This window comes from Lynx canadensis, chromosome F1 (assembly GCF_007474595.2).
Source record: "Lynx canadensis isolate LIC74 chromosome F1, mLynCan4.pri.v2, whole genome shotgun sequence".
In the NCBI taxonomy this organism is placed as follows: Eukaryota; Metazoa; Chordata; class Mammalia; order Carnivora; family Felidae; genus Lynx; species Lynx canadensis.
In genome coordinates, this window is record NC_044319.2 from 56,299,932 (window position 1) to 56,317,568 (window position 17,637).

The 17,637-nt window shown below is 34.3% G+C and overlaps 1 protein-coding gene across 1 annotated transcript in view; it reads left to right on the plus strand.

The window, feature by feature from the left end:
* Positions 1 to 17,637, plus strand: part of LYPLAL1 (lysophospholipase like 1) — a 44,958-nt gene that overhangs the window by 15,007 nt on the left and 12,314 nt on the right. Inside the window, exon 3 of the mRNA XM_030302817.1 lies at positions 8,679 to 8,848. Within this exon, the coding sequence (XP_030158677.1) occupies positions 8,679 to 8,848 (170 nt within the window). The remainder of the gene's footprint in view (positions 1 to 8,678; positions 8,849 to 17,637) is intronic.

Consider the following 17,637-nt stretch of genomic DNA (forward strand, 5'->3'; position numbering starts at 1 on the left):
ATTGCTAAATATGAAATGAAATAAAGGATATCAATATAAATTCTGAAGGCAATGAAAGGAATTATCCTGAATAACTTTATGGCAGTGAAGTTGAACAATTAGAGAAAAGATACAAGTTCCATGAAAAACACAAATGATCAAAACTGAAACAAAAAGTCTGAATACTCTCATAAAAAAAATTGAATTCATTATTAGAACCTTCACACAAGAAAACTTCAGGTCCAGATAATTCCACTAATAAATTTTATTGACCAATTGAAGGAAAAATAACACAAACTCAGGAAATGGGAACATTTTGTAACACATATTAAGAGACCATTATCGCTCTGATAACAAAACTTTACAAATATGTTAAAGAAAAGAAAACTACAAATCAATATCCCTCATGAACATATAGAATTCCTTAATTTAACTTAACTTAAAATAACACTAGCAAATCAAATTCAGCTACGTATAAAATGGATAATACATTATGACCTGGTGGGGTTTATCACAGGAACATTTGAAAATCCACCAGTGTAATCACTGTGTTAACAAAATGAAAGATTAAAAAACTGTGTTTATCTTAAAGGATACAGAAGAAACATGTAACCAATTCATAAAGAAAACCCTTAGCTAATTAGGCAAAGAATGAAATTTCCTCAACATAATAAAAGGTGCATAGAAAAACTCTTGCAACCATCATCATACTTAATGATGAAATACTGAATCCTTCCCTTCTAAGATTACACAGGAAGGAGGTCCTTGATTCTGTTCAACATTGTATGGGTGTTCAAACATGTACAATAAGGCAAGACAATGAAATAAAAAGAATAAAGGTTGAGAGAGAAAAGTAACACTGCCTTTATTCTCAGATAATATGGCTGTTTACACAAACATCACGAAGAATCTAAATAACTACTAGAAATAAGTGAATTTGAGAAGACAGTAGGATGCAAAAGCAAGATACTAAGATAAACTGTATTTTTATGTACTCACAACAAACAATATTATAATATGTATTTTTTTACCTTTGTATTACTTTTAACCAATCCATATTTAAAGTGGGTTTCCCACAGACATCATGTTTTTGAGCTTTGTTTTTTCTCTCTAACCAATGTGATAGTTTCTGTCTTTTAAGCGATTTGTTTAGACCATTTACATTTAATGTAATGATAATGTTTGAATTTAAGTCTATAGCTTTTGTTCCTCTTTTCCCCTGTGCTTTCTTCTTTGTAGATAATTTGAATTATTTTAATATTCTATTTTATTTATCTATTTTTATTTTTCCTGATTGCTCTAGGGATTACAAAATACATACCAAACTTCACCTAGTTAGATTCTTACCAGTTTATATGAAATGCAGGGAGCTTACAACCATATAGTTTCCTGTATCTCTCCTGCTTGTTATGCCTGTCATATGTATTTCATTTATGTACATTGAAAACTATCAAAACATGGTTATAATTTTTGTTTTCAACAGTGATGCATATTTTAAAGAGCTTGAGAGGAGAACAATAGTCTATTATATTTACCAAGTTGTGGTCTATTACAGCATGTCAGTATGTTTTGATTAAATTGTAAATTGCCATTTGACTATAACATAGTCCTTCTCCTCAACCCTATTTAATAGATGTTTTTAATCAGCTAAGTTAGGGGCATATTAAGTAAAAGCCAGCAATTAACTTGCTGTGTTGATTTAAATGGAAAATATTGCTTCATTTTTTTTTCATTATTAATTTGGACTCTGTTTAATTGAAGTGCTCAATAAAGATTTTTGTTTCTGTAACATACTTTAGTTGTATTTGTAATTAGAGGTTTTCTTGGTTTGGGGCTTACTATTAGAATTTCCATCTTAAAAATAATAGCAATTTTTTAACAAGCCAATTAATGACTTATATGATGATATAAATTGCTCTTGGTGTTTTGAAAAATTCTAAAAATAGTAAGATTTGCATAGTGCTTCTACTTTTTGATTACTATTTTTCCAATGAAGTGTATGTTTATATTTTTTATTAAATGTGTTCCAAAACTAGTACTTTTGATTTAGGTGTAGATAACAGTAGATTCATTTTTACTCTATCACTTGGGATTCGATTCCTGTCTGAAGCCCAGTATGAAGATCACTCTCCTGATACCAGGAGATATGTACTTGAAGTACACTTTACTGATAAGGAACCCTACTCAAAACAGCTATTTTGAAGAAATAGTTTTACTTGTTTGGTAATTATTTTCAACAGTACATTTAAATACCCATTAGTATGTAAAAGCTTTTTCTTAGAAACTCTTTTTTTTTTTTTTTAAGCACCTAAAGAAAAATTTGACCTTTTACTAGAAATTGCAATATGGATTTTATAAGAATTAAAGTTAAAAGATATTCAGAGAAAAATAAACTGATTTTAGGTATTCTCTTATTTCTAGCTGACCCACATTATACCCTAGTGTCACAAATGATTATTGACATTCATCATTCAACAAATGCTTGTTCTTAGCACTGAGGGGATTGCTGTGGAAAAGATAACGGGAAAATAAAAGAACAACTAAATCTATAAATTTCAAATAGTGATAAATTCTGTTAAGACCATTAAATAGGATAATGGGATAGAGGGAGACAGGGAGAGAGAGAGGGAGAGAGAGAGAGTGTGTGTGTGTGGGTGTGTGTTGTAGGGTAGAGAGGAGGTACACTTTAAATTGTAGAGTCAAAGAAGGCTTCCCTAAGGAGGGGACATTTGAGCTGAGACCTAAATGATCATTGGGAGCCCACCGTGCAGAAATGGGGCACAGAGTGTTCCAGGTAGAGGGAATATCAGATGCAAAGCCTCTGGATCAATAATGAGGCTGTCCTTTCAGGAGAAAACTCAGAGGGAAATGTGACTGGTCCCGGTGATCCTGGTGATTGCTGCAGAAGTGCTGTGGCATGACACACAGGAAGACAGGACCAGGCAGTGTTATCTTAAAGGTTATGAATGACCGTCTTTTTTTTTTTTTTTTTGATGTTTATTTTTGAGACAGAGAGAGACAGAGCATGAATGGGGGAAGGTCAGAGAGGGAGGGAGACATAGAATCTCAAACAGGCTCCAGGCTCTGAGCTGTCAGCACAGAGCCGGACGTGGGGCTTGAACTCACGAACCGCGAGATCATAACCTGAGCCGAAGTCGGACGTTTAACCGACTGAGCCACCCAGGCGCCCCATGAATGACCTTTTGATTTTATGACTTTTAGAGACCACAGATCAAAACAGAACTTGGTATCAAGCTGAATGTCAGCTCTTTCGTTTTTTCACTTTGGACGTTTTATTCCAGCTTCATACGTTACCAGTGTGTTTGATTGATTGATTGATTGAAGGGCCACACAGATGTTCTTTGCCGAGCATATGTATTTATTGTGGTAATGTCTGAGCTGTCTTATACCAGCTAATAAAGTGATTTATTTGAGGGAAAAGGTGAATGAGTATAACATATGTGCCAGTTTGTTTAGCTGTTTTAGGAAACAATCTCTTATGCTTTATTTAAAAGTTACTCTAACATTAATAGAATTATGCATTTTTAGTAACGTTTTCTTAACAAAAAAGTTCTAAATTATTATTTATCTCATTAAATTTTCCCAATTATCTCCTTCAAACAAATTGCAATTTTCTTAGAGAATTGGGAGAATAAAAAACTACTGTATTGGTGAAATTTACGTTGGGAGTCCTCCTCCATGGAGCATCTATCTCTGATTAAGGAAGGCCCTGTCAAAGAGAAAAAGTTAAGTGAGTGTCATTTTTTTCTATTAATGGCTGAGTTCCCAGAATGATTCAGATTTTAGCCTATGATATCATCCTTATTTAAGTATTTAGACAGACAAATAAATACTTAGAGAAACAGCAGAATAAAATGAAAAGGGAAGTAGAAATAATTCCAAAGAGTAACAGTCTAACTCAAGCTTTAAAGTGAGTGTTGTGTATTCAGTTTTCATTCAGAACACTGATTTCAATGACAAATTGAATACAGTTTGGGATTTCATTTTGTCTTACACTGACATTAATACTAGTAGAAACCACCTGCTTTCATTTTCAGAGTACTTTAAGAAAGTTATTCTTAAATAACAGAAAGGGATTCTGGGAGGTGGGAGGCTTGAATGCTTTCTGTGTTCTCTCCCCTTCTGATTCCAATTTATTTACCTCTCTCGAGCCAAGCAGCTTCTGAGGTCAGAAGCCTTGCAGAATGAGGGCGGAGGTAGGTTCTATTGGAGTGCTAGTAGAAATGTGATGGAAAACTTTATCTCCTGTGCACCCATTGAAAGCTTGGAGAACAATGCAGGAGAAGCCCTGTATGAATGTGGCAATTCCTGGGAAGAGCTCAGTCTGCAAAAATCTTCCCTTATGTCAGATTTATGTCATCAAGTGTTAATTCCCATAGAATAATGCAATGTTAATTAAAATCCCACAAGGACTTTTAAGGAGTATTTGAAATCATTTTAAAAATTACTAAATATTTGATTAATTTCTTAGATAAGTGAGAAAGAATGGATGCCTGAGAAGAGGCAGGGCAAGTCTGAAAAGGAGACTGGTTTTGATGATGATAGAGAGTAACTGCATTACTCAACTTCAGAGCATCCTGTAAAGCCACTTCAATACACTCAATAGAATCCTAACACAGGATGGGTAAATACATCAGTAGAACAAAATAGAGCCTTTCTCCACCAGGGTTCTTCACCTGAATCACAAAGCACAGGAAATGGTTTCAGTTATTGTTTTCTTGATTTCCCCAAGGATAATACAGAACTAGTACCATTCCAGATCCATTGGAGAGAAGTCCATTTATTATATATAGTACGCGTTAGACATCAGGACTTAACTCTCACAGAACCTAGTTTGAGAGATTAGATAAGTCAGAACTGTAAAATTAAATATATGGAAAAAGTGGAATTTCACCTTTGTGAAAGATGTTTTTTCTTCTTTTAGTAGTAGTAGTACAGACGCAATTGATTATCCATATGGGAGAAAATGAACTTGAACTCTTTTTTTTTTTAATTTTTTTTAATGTTTATTTTTTTGAGACAGAGAGACAGAGCATGAACGGAAGAGGGTCAGAGAGAGAGAGAGGGAGACACAGAATCCGAAACAGGCTCCAGGCACTGAGCTGTCGGCACAGAGCCTGACGCGGGGCTCGAACTCACAGACTGTGAGATCATGACCTGAGCCGAAGTCGGACGCTCAACCGACTGAGCCACCCAGGCGCCCCAAACTTGAACTCTTATGACACTTCATATATGAAATAAATTCCAGGAAATTTCAAGACTTAAATATAAAAGTGAAAACGAAAATCATAGAAGAAAATTTTGAATTCCATATGTAAACATGTATGGATTAGAAAAGAGCCCTCTTAAATCAGGAGACCTATAAATTTAGTTGTTTTTTTGTTTTTTAAGGACAGACTATATCAAATGCAGTTACTTTTATCTGATTTTTAAAAAGACACCATAAATACATAATGTCAATATGTAAAAATAGATGTTAAAAAATACTTTAAGTACAAATGACAACTATTTAAGTGTCAATTATAGACCAAGTGCTCTTCTAAAGTAATAAAATCTAAACCACAGTAGAAAAAAATAGCAAATGATACAAATAGGTAATTCCATTTATGTTGAGTTCTAGAACAGAAAACACTATTCTTTCGTGATAAAAATCCCTCAGCATTTGCCTGGGAAGTAAATGGGAATTGCTGGCAAAGGACCATGATGGAATTTTCTGAGGTAAAGGGAATGTTCTGTGTCATTGTGGAGATGATTACATTGTTTGGTCTTTGACTTGTATACTTAAACATGTACTTTTATGTATGTGAATTATACCTCAAGAAAGTTGATTTAAAACTGTAGCTGATACCCTTAAATATTTTAAAGGATGTTAGCACCTATTGCAGTTAGGGCTGTGGACAAAAGGATGTTCTCTTTTCTTGCATAAAGGTGAATTTTTTACAGCCTTAATGGGAGTAACTTTGAAACATCTAATAACATAAAAATTGTATCTTTCAATCCAGCAGCTCTGTTACTTGGACTTTTTCATAGGAATAAAAGTCCTAGTACATAAAAATATATATGCAAATATGTTTAATGCCACACTGTTCTTAGTGGCTAAAACCTGAGGACCAAATGCCCATTAGTAGGGGAATGGCTGATGACACTGTGGAGCATCAGTATTAATTATACAGCCATTTAAAAGGATGAGTTCCAACTATATCAGATGGAAGGATATCCATAAGGTCTTGTTAAGGGAGGAAGCATGATGCACATAAGAAAAGCCAATAGGCTATTTCATATTTGAAAAGAAAATAGTGCTGTAAAACATATCCTATAAAGATATATGTTTTAATGTATGTGCAAGAAACACCTTCGGGGTTGTATATTCCAGATCTAAACATGGTTTACTTAGTGTGAAGGGCAGGATGTGGGGGAAGGGCAGTGGGGAGGTGGAGTGGCGCACAGAATCAGTAAGATTTATATGAAAACCCTCAAAACAGCACACACATGTACTTTCCCATATTTGCAAAATATCATATACCTTCATAAACAAGGAGAAAATGTAGGTTTTTATGTACTGTCTTAGAGGGATATTCAAAATATACATTCAGATTTTAGATAGTGTATTGCAAAGTAACATTTATAACAGTCTTCTGTTTTTGTAAATAAACAAGGCCCTTTGTAGATGAGCTCCTGTTTTTAGATTGCTTTCAGTTTCTCTGAGAAACTTTCCAAATATAATCCTCTTGGTTTCCAGGCACCGAAAGTGTATGTCGGTTTATTTTGGAGTGGTATGATCAGTATAGAAAAATGAGTTCTGTTGTCTTCAGTACCACCCATTGGTCCCAAAGAGTGGGTATTACCCAAGGACAGATCTGCAGAGGCATTGGGGTCCTTTTGATCCAGTGGATAAGAAAATAAAGATTCAATCTAACTAGCTTTTAGGGTTTACTGAGGTTCCACTTGGTGGAACATACAGGTCTCAGTGTCTTTCAGCCTTCCGTTTTGTTGTTGTTGTTCTACCTGTATATTTCATACTTTTATTTCACTCACTTTGGAGGGTGAGAGTAAACAGCTAACTCTGAGTTGGGCAAAGTGGTAAATATAGGAGGAATTCTGCATCTGTGATCATTATTGGTTTAGATTTCTTGTTATGATGGGTGCTTGAATTATTTTTTTTGAGTTTATTCTTGCGAGAGGGAGCACGCACGTGCATGCATGCCCTTGAACTGGAGAGGGGACAAATAGAGAGGGACATAGAGAATCCAAGCAGGCTCCACACTGTCAGTGCAGAGTCCAACACAGGGCTCAAACTCAAAAACCGTGAGGTCATGATCTCAGCTGAAATCAAGAGTCAGATGCTTAACCAATTGAGCCACCCAGGAGTCCCTATGATGGGTAGGTTTAGCACTGGTTGTGTTTTCTAGGGCTTTCTTGCATGGAACATAAATCCTATTTTCACTGTCATGTAAGGGGAAAGAACATTTGGCCAAGTGGAAAACAGTTTCTTTTATCAAATCCTCTTATCCCTCATCTTTGGAAAACCTTTGTTCCTCCATGTTTATTCTTATAGATCCTTGGGTACCTCTGTGTTTGTTTAGAGGAGCGTGTAAGATTGTTTTCATTTCCCTTCATTTACCTTTACCAACATAGGACATGAACACAGGAACCCTTAATCCCACTGTAATTGGTTAAAACAGAACATTTGGAATACCTTGACACAATGAATAAGCTTCACTAATATTGTAACCATCCCAACCTTATACGTAAATATAAAGCATCATGTAAGATCAGTTTTATTCAGAGCACCCAACTACAGTATCTTCTCACATAAAACGTGAGTCCAACGAGGCACCCAACCTGAGACCCAAATGATGCAAACAGTATGGAATATCTGTATGATCATGTGCTTCCAAAGATTACTTGTACCCCCATTCAACTCTGATTTCAAGTTTCCTGATCAACTCTGATTTCAAGTTTCCTGAGAAGATAAAAATAAAAGTTCCAACTCTTGATTAAACAAAAATTTAGCCCCCATTCTAAGAATGATCTGGATGAGATCAAGAAAGCTCTTAAATTATGAACTCATCTTTCATACTTAAGTGCTACAAATTAACCACTTTTTAAAAGCATTTTGGTGAATCTTTTTTTCCACTCTTGAGGTGTTAAACTTTTTGCAGAGATAAAAATTATTCACTTAGCTATGGATACTAAAATATTGACCCTATATTTACAGGGGGACAAGAGGGTGAGAAAGGGCCTAAGGCAAATCAAAACAAATTAAAAAAAAATAGACCTGAATAATCAGTCATTTAAATTGAGCAGAAGAAAATATATGCATGTACACTATGTATTTATTAATTTTATAATTAATTTGTGAATATATATATTAATTTATATATAATTCCTTTTTTCATGGGGATTTTCTGGAGAATTTATCAATATGAAAAGATGGAGAGAATAAGGAAAGATGATGAGTTGACTATTAGTAAATGTTAATGGAATCAATGTAATTATAGGCAAGTTAATGCAGTATGCCTGAGGCTGCTTTTAATATGAATTCTTTAACTTTTAAAACTTGGAGGAAAATGAAATTATTCAACACACTAGTATTTTAGAAATTGAAACATTCATTTTTAATAACATTCCCTTTTCCTTGTTTTTTTTTCCTTCTTTTTTTTTCTGGTTTTAAACAGGCCATATACTCCTATGAAAGGAGGAATCTCCAATGTATGGTTTGACAGATTTAAAATATCTAATGACTGCCCAGAACACCTTGAATCAATCAATGCAATGTGTAAAGTGCTCACAGATTTGATTGATGATGAAGTAAAAAGTGGCATCAAGAAGAATAGAATATTAGTAGGTAAGACCTTTAAATGTTAGTAAATTTCTTTCACTTTTGCCTATTTCTATACATTGAACTTTACTTGGAATATTATTTAGAAACACCTGTATATCACTTGACCTGTTCATTGTTTCAAATATGAGTTTACATATTGAAGGTTTTAAAAATATTGAAATTAACAGCTCCTGAAACTTTAATTCATTTTCTTTAATAATAACTTAACTTGAGAATTCCATGTTTAATATTCAATTAAAAGATTATTCATTTCAGTTTTTAAAACATTTTATTTTAATTAGCTTGAGTTTTATAAATATGCTTAAACTACTGTTACCATGATTAAGGTAGAGTATACAATCAAAATATAATATAAAATTAATGAAAAGTATACCTTTCAGAGTTAGTGTCGCAGGAATAAGGCATTTATAAACTTTTATTAAACATGTCTTCAGCAATCTCTCTTCCCAAGGGGATATATATACCTTTATATAAGCTGTTTATTCTACTTAATGCCCTTTCCTTTTTCTGTAATCATCAAATACATAAACTATTAAAATCTCTATTTATATAATACATAGGAAAGTGAGATTGGCTGGGTAGAATGTGGATGGTACAGAATATATTTTGGTGAATGAGTTTTATTTTCAAATACAACTATTCAATTTAAAATGACTTGCATTTAATGATGAAATTATAAAGCAAATTAGCTCTGTCATATTCTAAATAACCATAAAATGCACATTGAGATCTTGTATAGACAAAATTTGGTAAATTAGTAAACTTCCTTTGTGTTTATTGAAGTACTGAACTAGTCATTGAGTTGAGAAGCAGTATAATATGATGAATAAAATCCATTGTCTTCTGCCTTGCCTTCAACTTCCACTTTTGTTAATTAAAAGCAGTGAGCCCTCCAGTCCAGTAACATCACCTTCCTGGTCCTCTGTTTCAGCATCTAAATACAAAACATAAGGGGGTGCTTGGGTGGCTCAGTCAGTTAAGCCTCCAGGTTGGGCTCAGGTCATGATCTTGTGATTCTTGAGATTGAGCCCAGCACAGAGCCTGCTTAGGCTCCTCTGTCTCCCTCTCTCTCTGTGCCTCCCTCACTTGCACTCACTCTCTCTCAAAAACAAAGTTTGTTTTAAAACATAATGGGAGTGCTGGGAAGACTATGAGGAAAGGCACACAACTCAGTGTAGGGGTAAATTACAAAACAGTTACAAAACAGAATCCAAAATGTGGGAATGTATGACAAAGTCTGTCATTCAATCATTTAGCAAATATTTTCTAAGTTCCTACTGTGTGCCAGGCATGTTAGATGCTCAAAGGGACACACAGATCAATAAAAAAGGATCTGTCTCACAAATGTTAACAACCTGGAAGAGCCATTAGGTACTTACAGTGATTACTGTAATGCCAGCAAGCCTGTGATAAGTGACCTAAAGCAATGTACCTGCTGGCTCTTCAAAGAGAATGATCACGTGCATTTATTACTTCTTCCCAGGACCCATCACAATTCCTGGCACAGAGCAAATGCTTAGGAAATTTATAATGAATGGCATGACCTGGTCAGTGAATTGCTGACTTAAGTAATTAAGTACGACAGGAAATGAAAGCAGAGATCATACCTTGAGGCTATTCAAGAATTAATAGGAAGGTAGCAGTGGCATTTGAGATTTGAGATGCACACATAAATAGTTTTATCTATTGTAGTGTGGAGGTCTAGGCATAAAGAATGATATGAACTAGAAAAAGTAGTGCTTGTTTTTATCTGTCTGGACGTTAGATGGCTTTAGCAGAAAGTCTGTTGTCCAAGGAAAATGCCTTGTTGACTCTGATGGCTGTGCTAAGAGACTGCAGAGCAGGATGGTATAGTGACAGATACAGGTTCAAATGTGACGTCTGCCTTGTTACCACCACATATTACCTACACTACTTTTCTGCTGCCTCACCTGTGTGGGAATAACAATACAACATCTGTTTTCCTGGGAGTTGGTGTTTGTAAAATACTTGGCTCATTCTAGGCTCTCGAATTCTTTCCGGTTCCCCTTCTGTCCTTTATTCTGTGGATGATTGGTGAGGGATGATCAAAGAAGGTCTGTGAGTCATGCAGCTCATTAGAACTGTGTGTCAGGAAAACTAATCTGGCAGGAGGGTTAAGTGAACAGATGCAAAGTTGTGTGTGGGGGAAACCAATTCAGTAATTGATCAATTCAGTAGTTGATTCCAAAGTGATTCATACCAGAGATTCCAAAGTAATGTGATGACAGTGGGAAAACCAAAGATTAGGATAAGAATTTGCTTTAAGATAAAACTGCAAAATCTTTGTACGTAAAAAAGTAGAAAATATTCTGATTAGTACTCAATGTATATGAGCTAAAGATTCTGTCATGTTGACCGATAACTGCCATCTGCTCGTCTCCTTCCGTCCCCACCTCTTCCCTTCCCCACATCCATCAGCTACTTCGTATTACTCATCTCTGGAAAGAGGCCGTGGGGACTGTTGTAAGGTCAAAGAGCTAATAAGAGTTTTGAATTGGGGCACCTGGGTGCCTGGTCATGATCTCGCGGTTCCTGCATTCGAGCCCCAGATTGGGCTCTGCACTGACAGTGCGTAGCCTGCTTGGGATTCTCTGTCTCTCCCTCTCTCTCTGCCCCTCCCCAACTCACGCTTTCACTCTATCTCGAAATAAATGAATAAACTGTAAAAAAAAAAAAAAAGCTGGAATTGAGGTTTACTTCATTTCAAAGCCCATGATTCTCCCATTCAATTTAAACATTTTTAAGACTTTTAATACATATTTTCGAATTCCTTTCACCAAAAAATTGTACCAGTTGGTACTTCTCCCACTCCTATTAGAATGTCCGTCTTACTGCATCGTCACTGAATAATATTGCCTTGAAAAATATTTGCTAAAAATAAGTAAATGAAAAGTCGTAATTAATTCGTACTTATTTTGTTATTCTCCATCTACTTCTTTTTGTTGTATTTTAACACAGGAAGGCTTTTCTTAGTTGTCTGTTACTCTTTCCTTTTATGATTTTCTTTTCCCAAATAATGTCTTAGTGTGAGAAAGTCTCTAGAACTTGGATAAATATTCAGATAGGTTTTCTACTGGTTTTCTATATGTGATTTATTTTTTCCCTGTACTTCTTTGATTCATCTGGAATTTATTTTATTTGCTTTTTACCATATCATGGAGATTTTAATATTTTCTAAAGTACCAAGAGAGCCTTGTTAAAGTATAGTCTTATTTAGGGGCTTTAGGTGGCTCACTTGAGCATTCCACTCTTGATTTCAACTGAGGTTGTGATCCCAAGGGTTGTGGGGTCGAGCCCACATCAGGCTCTGTGCTGAGTGTGGAGCCTGCTTAAGATTTTCTCTCCCTCTCTCTCTCTTTCTCTCTCTCTGCCCCTCACCTCACTCATGCCCTCTATCTCTCTCTTAAACAAACAAACAAACAAAAAAAGTCTTTTTATAAAGCCATCAGTAATATGGTCAGTATTTTATCAAAACGCCATTGATTCTGTAACAACAAAATTTCTCTGTGGAAGCTTTGTAGATTATTACATTGCAAAATTTAAAAAATTGAAATTTATGACAAAGCCATATTAATATGTTATATATAATAGGTATATATTATTTTTTGAATACAAAACGCTGGGAAAGGAAGATTTTTTTTAGAATTTTTGAGATGAGCTGATTAGCTTCAATAAAGCCTCTTTCTTAGCTTACAATGTGAAAGAGACCACAGAGCACAGACGCAGTGTGCTTTGTTCTTGTTACCTGTATTGTTATTTAACTAGTCAGTGAACATAAATCTTCAATAACAGTCTATAACATTACATGTACCCCAAAACACACATGATTCTTGACCTCTTATACTATGACAAAACATTCATCATAATACCTCCCCTTTTTTGTTTGCCGTCTTCTTTATGTGGGTTAGCTTCTAATCCTAGATTCACTACTTTGTAGGCATAGGATCTCCTTAACCTCTGTGCTTGGGCGATAATAATATACCTATCTTACAGATGTGATAGTTGAGTTAGTCAGAATACTTAGGAATGTGTCTGGCATGTAATTTTGAGACCGTTTTCTTCCTGTTATTAAACAGTCTTTATGCCATGGTCACTCCAAAGAGCAGAAGGGCCCTACTAAGGCCACGGCCGCCCCTGGGAGACCTTTAGACGGCTCACCACTTCTTCCCCATCATCTGTTTTCTTTCTCCTCAATGGTGTACATGCTGGATTTCTTGCTTTCTTTTTCATGCATTATTTAAAAGGAAGTTACTGCTTAATAACTTCCAACTGGTTTTTGTGCTTTTGTAGTATCTATGATAGTACATTTTAAGTGGAGTAAGATTTAAGTGCTATTCGTAACATGTTAATGAAGGAAGGATTCCGTGGGAAGTCAAAGAAAAATGCATTTAAGATTCTGACCAATTTTTAGTACACACAAACACAGTGCACTACAGTGAGGTTGGGTTATTTTTAAAAATTCATTGTAAAAGGAAAATTTAGAAAATTTTAATATTGAAAAGGAAAAACATGGAGATAATAGGTAAAACATTTTTAATTGTTATCCTTATTGATTTTGTTTAACATGTGATAACATTTCTGACTTAGTATCATATAATATGTGCTCCTGGAGCTCTTATCTCTGAGATTATAACTGCAACCAGTGTAAGCTTTATAAAACAACACTATTCTCTCTATTTGAGTGGATGGGAGCCTGTTCTGTGTCTGTGGTTTTATTTTAATTAGTGGTGTTTTATTAAGCTTAGTTTTAAAGACAATTGCTTATATAATGTATGTTTTGCAACTATTTGGGGTTAGTCTATCTAGTTTGCTCAGGTCAAAAATGATAGTTCTCATACTAAATTTGATCTCCAAATTGTTAATAAAAATTTTAAGTCTTGGAGTACCGAGAAAACTATCAAAACGTTTATAGCCTGATGAGGAAGGTACAGAAGTAAGGTGTTCTAATACAGTGTATTGTAAAAGTGTATACAAGGTACAATGTGAGCAGTGAGGAAAGAACAAGTAAATCTTTTGGGAGGAGTTAGGGACTGCTTCTTAGAAGAGATGACTCCAACTGAGTTTTAACGAATGAGTTAAAATATGACTGGTAAACAGAGAGGGAAAGAAAGCAAGGGGCACATCAGAATCTCTCAGAAAATGCTAGTTTAGTATGCCATCCAGTCCCCTAGGATTATCAGATTAGATGCAGAGAATGATGTGATCAAGTGTACATTTCAGAAGGCTTATGCTGATAACGCCATAGACGGTTGGCCAGTCTGAAGGCCAGGAGAACAGCAATAGATGCAAGGGAATGATGGCAACTAACACACAGTTTCAGGATTTAGGGAACATGAAGATGAGTAAGATTATACTTGAGGACATTATAGTCAACTGCAAATGTTAGCTATGAAAGCAAAATCTTGGTTTTCTAGTCATCAGTGGAAATATATTGCTTTCTTTTTATTTTATTTTTATCTTAGAGAAAGAGCACGGGAATGCTGAGAGGGGAGAGAGAGAGAGAGAGAGGGAATCCTGAGCAGACCCCATACTAGGGCAGAGTCTGCTCCGTATTTTCTCTCCCAGTCTCTCTGCCCCTCCCCCATGCTCGCTCACGCACTCTGGCACGCTCTCTCTCTCTCTCTCTCTCCCTCAAAAATAAATAAATAAACTTTAAAAACGTAGTTATTTATTTGATTTTATATATTTATACCACACATGATTCCACAGAGGGTATGACAAAAATTAGGAGAAAGGCAGCAGAACAGTGATTTTAAATCACTTTCTGATTTTTGACAAGAGAGTTATTAATAAGCCCTGGGATCAAATCTTCTATGCTGAGAAAATTATTAGTAATGCTAGATCATCCTGTCTAATTCTTATTTTATTAACATATTAACATCTTATTTTATTAACATCTGTATCTCTGTTACTATCTGTCTTAAAACTCATTTCCTATGTTTCTGTATAATGTGAGAAATCAAAATGGAGAAAGGTATAAAATTTTTCCCATGTGTACTGTTGTGCTTTAAAAGTGTATATAGTAGTAATACTACTAAAATTGTTGGCATTTATATTACACTTGACAGTTTTTAAATTGCTGTTACTATACATCATAATGTTTTATTTTTAGATAGTGTTTAAATTATGAGGTTGTTTTCATGCACAATATCTCTTTTGAGCCTTGTGATAGGTAGAACAGGAAATTATTATTCTCATTTCAGATGTTAAACTAAAAATCAAACAGGTTACTAGCTAACATAAAATTGAGATGGGACTAGAACCCAGACCCTTTGACTTGGTTCCTTTCGTACTAGGATGGGATTCCTTTTTTGGCCACTAGGTGGTGATAATTTGTTAACACAAAACTGACAAAATTTAGGTTTAACTTCGATCTAGGATGTATAGAACCTAAAAACTGATATAACCAGATAATAAGAATTTTGATAATATGAGCATACTGTCAGAATTTTGGAGCATGGAGAATCAAGTGCTCCTGAAATTACACCTGAGTCATTTACATGGATGTTTTAAATGCCAACCATGAGGGAAATGGTTAAGGGAATTATGGTCTATTAATATAATTGAATATTATGTAACTATTAAGTGCTATATGTACACATAGAAGGAACTTTGTAAGTATGTGTTCAATTAATAAAATAACGGATTTTATAATTCTGTTGAAAGACTTTCAAGTCAGTATGATACGAAAGAAAAAGCAAGGTACAAAAAATGGTACATGTAGAGGACTTAACTGTTAAGTGAATTTTTAAAAACATGTTAAAATTATGTATGAAGAGTGAAACTTTGGATGACTCATTTCTGTCTGTAGGGTGAAAACACTTTGTATACTGGGTATATATCAATGTATTAATTTTACAATATTTAAAATAAAAATGAAGGGATAATTGGAATTACCAAGATGAAGATTAGCACCAGAATTTATAGGCTCCCTTTGGGCTGACCTTCTACAAGTTTCTTCTGAAGCTCTTTCTTGACCTAACACTTGGAGAATGATAGCAGTTTTCTATTTTCTTTTAGCATATATGTGTCTTAATTAAACAACTTATGTTTCTTCAACAACAATTAGAACTTTAAAGGCTTGTAACTGCTGTTCTAACAGCTTTTTATGGAAGATGATAAGTATTCTGTTTGCCCTGTAAATTTTGTATTGGAGGAAAATTACAAATAAATATATATTCCCCAATTCTTTGAGACTTTATCATAGCTCAGTCTGAATTACTATAATACATAAGTTTAAATGGAAGAATTGTTGAAATTTGTAGGGAGGGTAGATTTTATTACATTTTAAAAATCCTATTCAATTGATGGTAAACTTGAATTATAAGTATTTTTTTCCTCTGGATTTTGTTTTCAGATAGACTAGTTTTCCCAGTATAGTTTTTTATACATTGTTTCTGTTTTATTTTATTTAAAGAGTTCATAAAAGCTAGGTTTATTATTTTTTTAACATGTTTTATTCAGCTTGTTAATCTTAAATGTATGTTGAAATGTTAACTCTTGACGTTTTAATACCTTGCCAGCAACTATAAATATACATTATAACCATTACCTACAATGAGTTTACTATTTGGTATTTACTTATTGAACAGTATATTTTATATTGCATTTTAGTCATTTAGATGGAAATTGAATTCAAATAACTAGTCTTTTGTGTTAAATTTCCTTCTATTAGGAAAAAATACACAAAGTCCCTTTTCATAGTAAAATGTGATGCTAAAGGTGATTGTATTGTCAAAGATGGCTGGTGAGAAATTGCAGATTACCTCACAAGATTATAATTGGGTAAAGGACTTAGATTAAATCTTTAAATAATAAGATTTCAATGAGTACATTTATTTTCATTGTAAATTATGAGTATTAAACATGAGGTTAAATGTCTGCAGGATACATTTATATTTCTTCATAATGATATATCATATGTGAGAAAATGTTTTCTTTCTTACTTTTGGTTTTATTCTTACTAGACTGGTTTCATCTAGGGGGCTCTGAAACCACACAAAGTAATTAGGTTTCTCTGATCAATAAAAATGAAATGATGGAGGGGGGAATTTAATCTGTAAAATTTTTTCAATGAAGTTGTTTTTGCTTATCATACGTTCAAATTCTATCTTGTGATGTGATTTTTGTTATCAAAAAAGTTTTTTTTTTTAATGTTTATTCATTTTTTGAGACACAGAGACAGAGGTGTGAGCAGGGGAAGGGCAGAGAGAGAGGGAGACACAGAATCCGAAGCAGACTCCAGGCCCAACCTGTCAGCACAGAGCCCAATGCGGGGCTTGAACTCACAAACCATGAGATCATGACCTGAGCTGAAGTTGGAATCTTAACCAGCTGAGCCACACAAGCACCCTTCTTGTGATGTGATTTTTAAATCTTTATCATATTAAAAGTTCACATTTAATGATCCTAGCCTCAATATTTTTTATGAAATATTTTGTTTTTGCTCCATTTATGAATTTTGAAGCTTTTTTCGATTGTTGGTGCAGCTGAGATTACCTAGAACTTCATTGTCCAATATGATAGTCCTTAGCCACATGTGACTATTTAAACTTAAATTTAAACTAGTTAAAATTAAATAAAATTAAACATTTAGTTCCTTAGTCACGCTGGTCACATTTAATGTGTTCCTTAGGTACATTTGGCAAAAATATAATTCAAGCTCTTGGATTACTCCAAAAAATAAAAACTTTGTTCCTACAGCCTTGGTATCTATAACATAGGGATTTCTTGTAAATCGTGGCCATATTTTCACTTTCTGTTCTTACCCA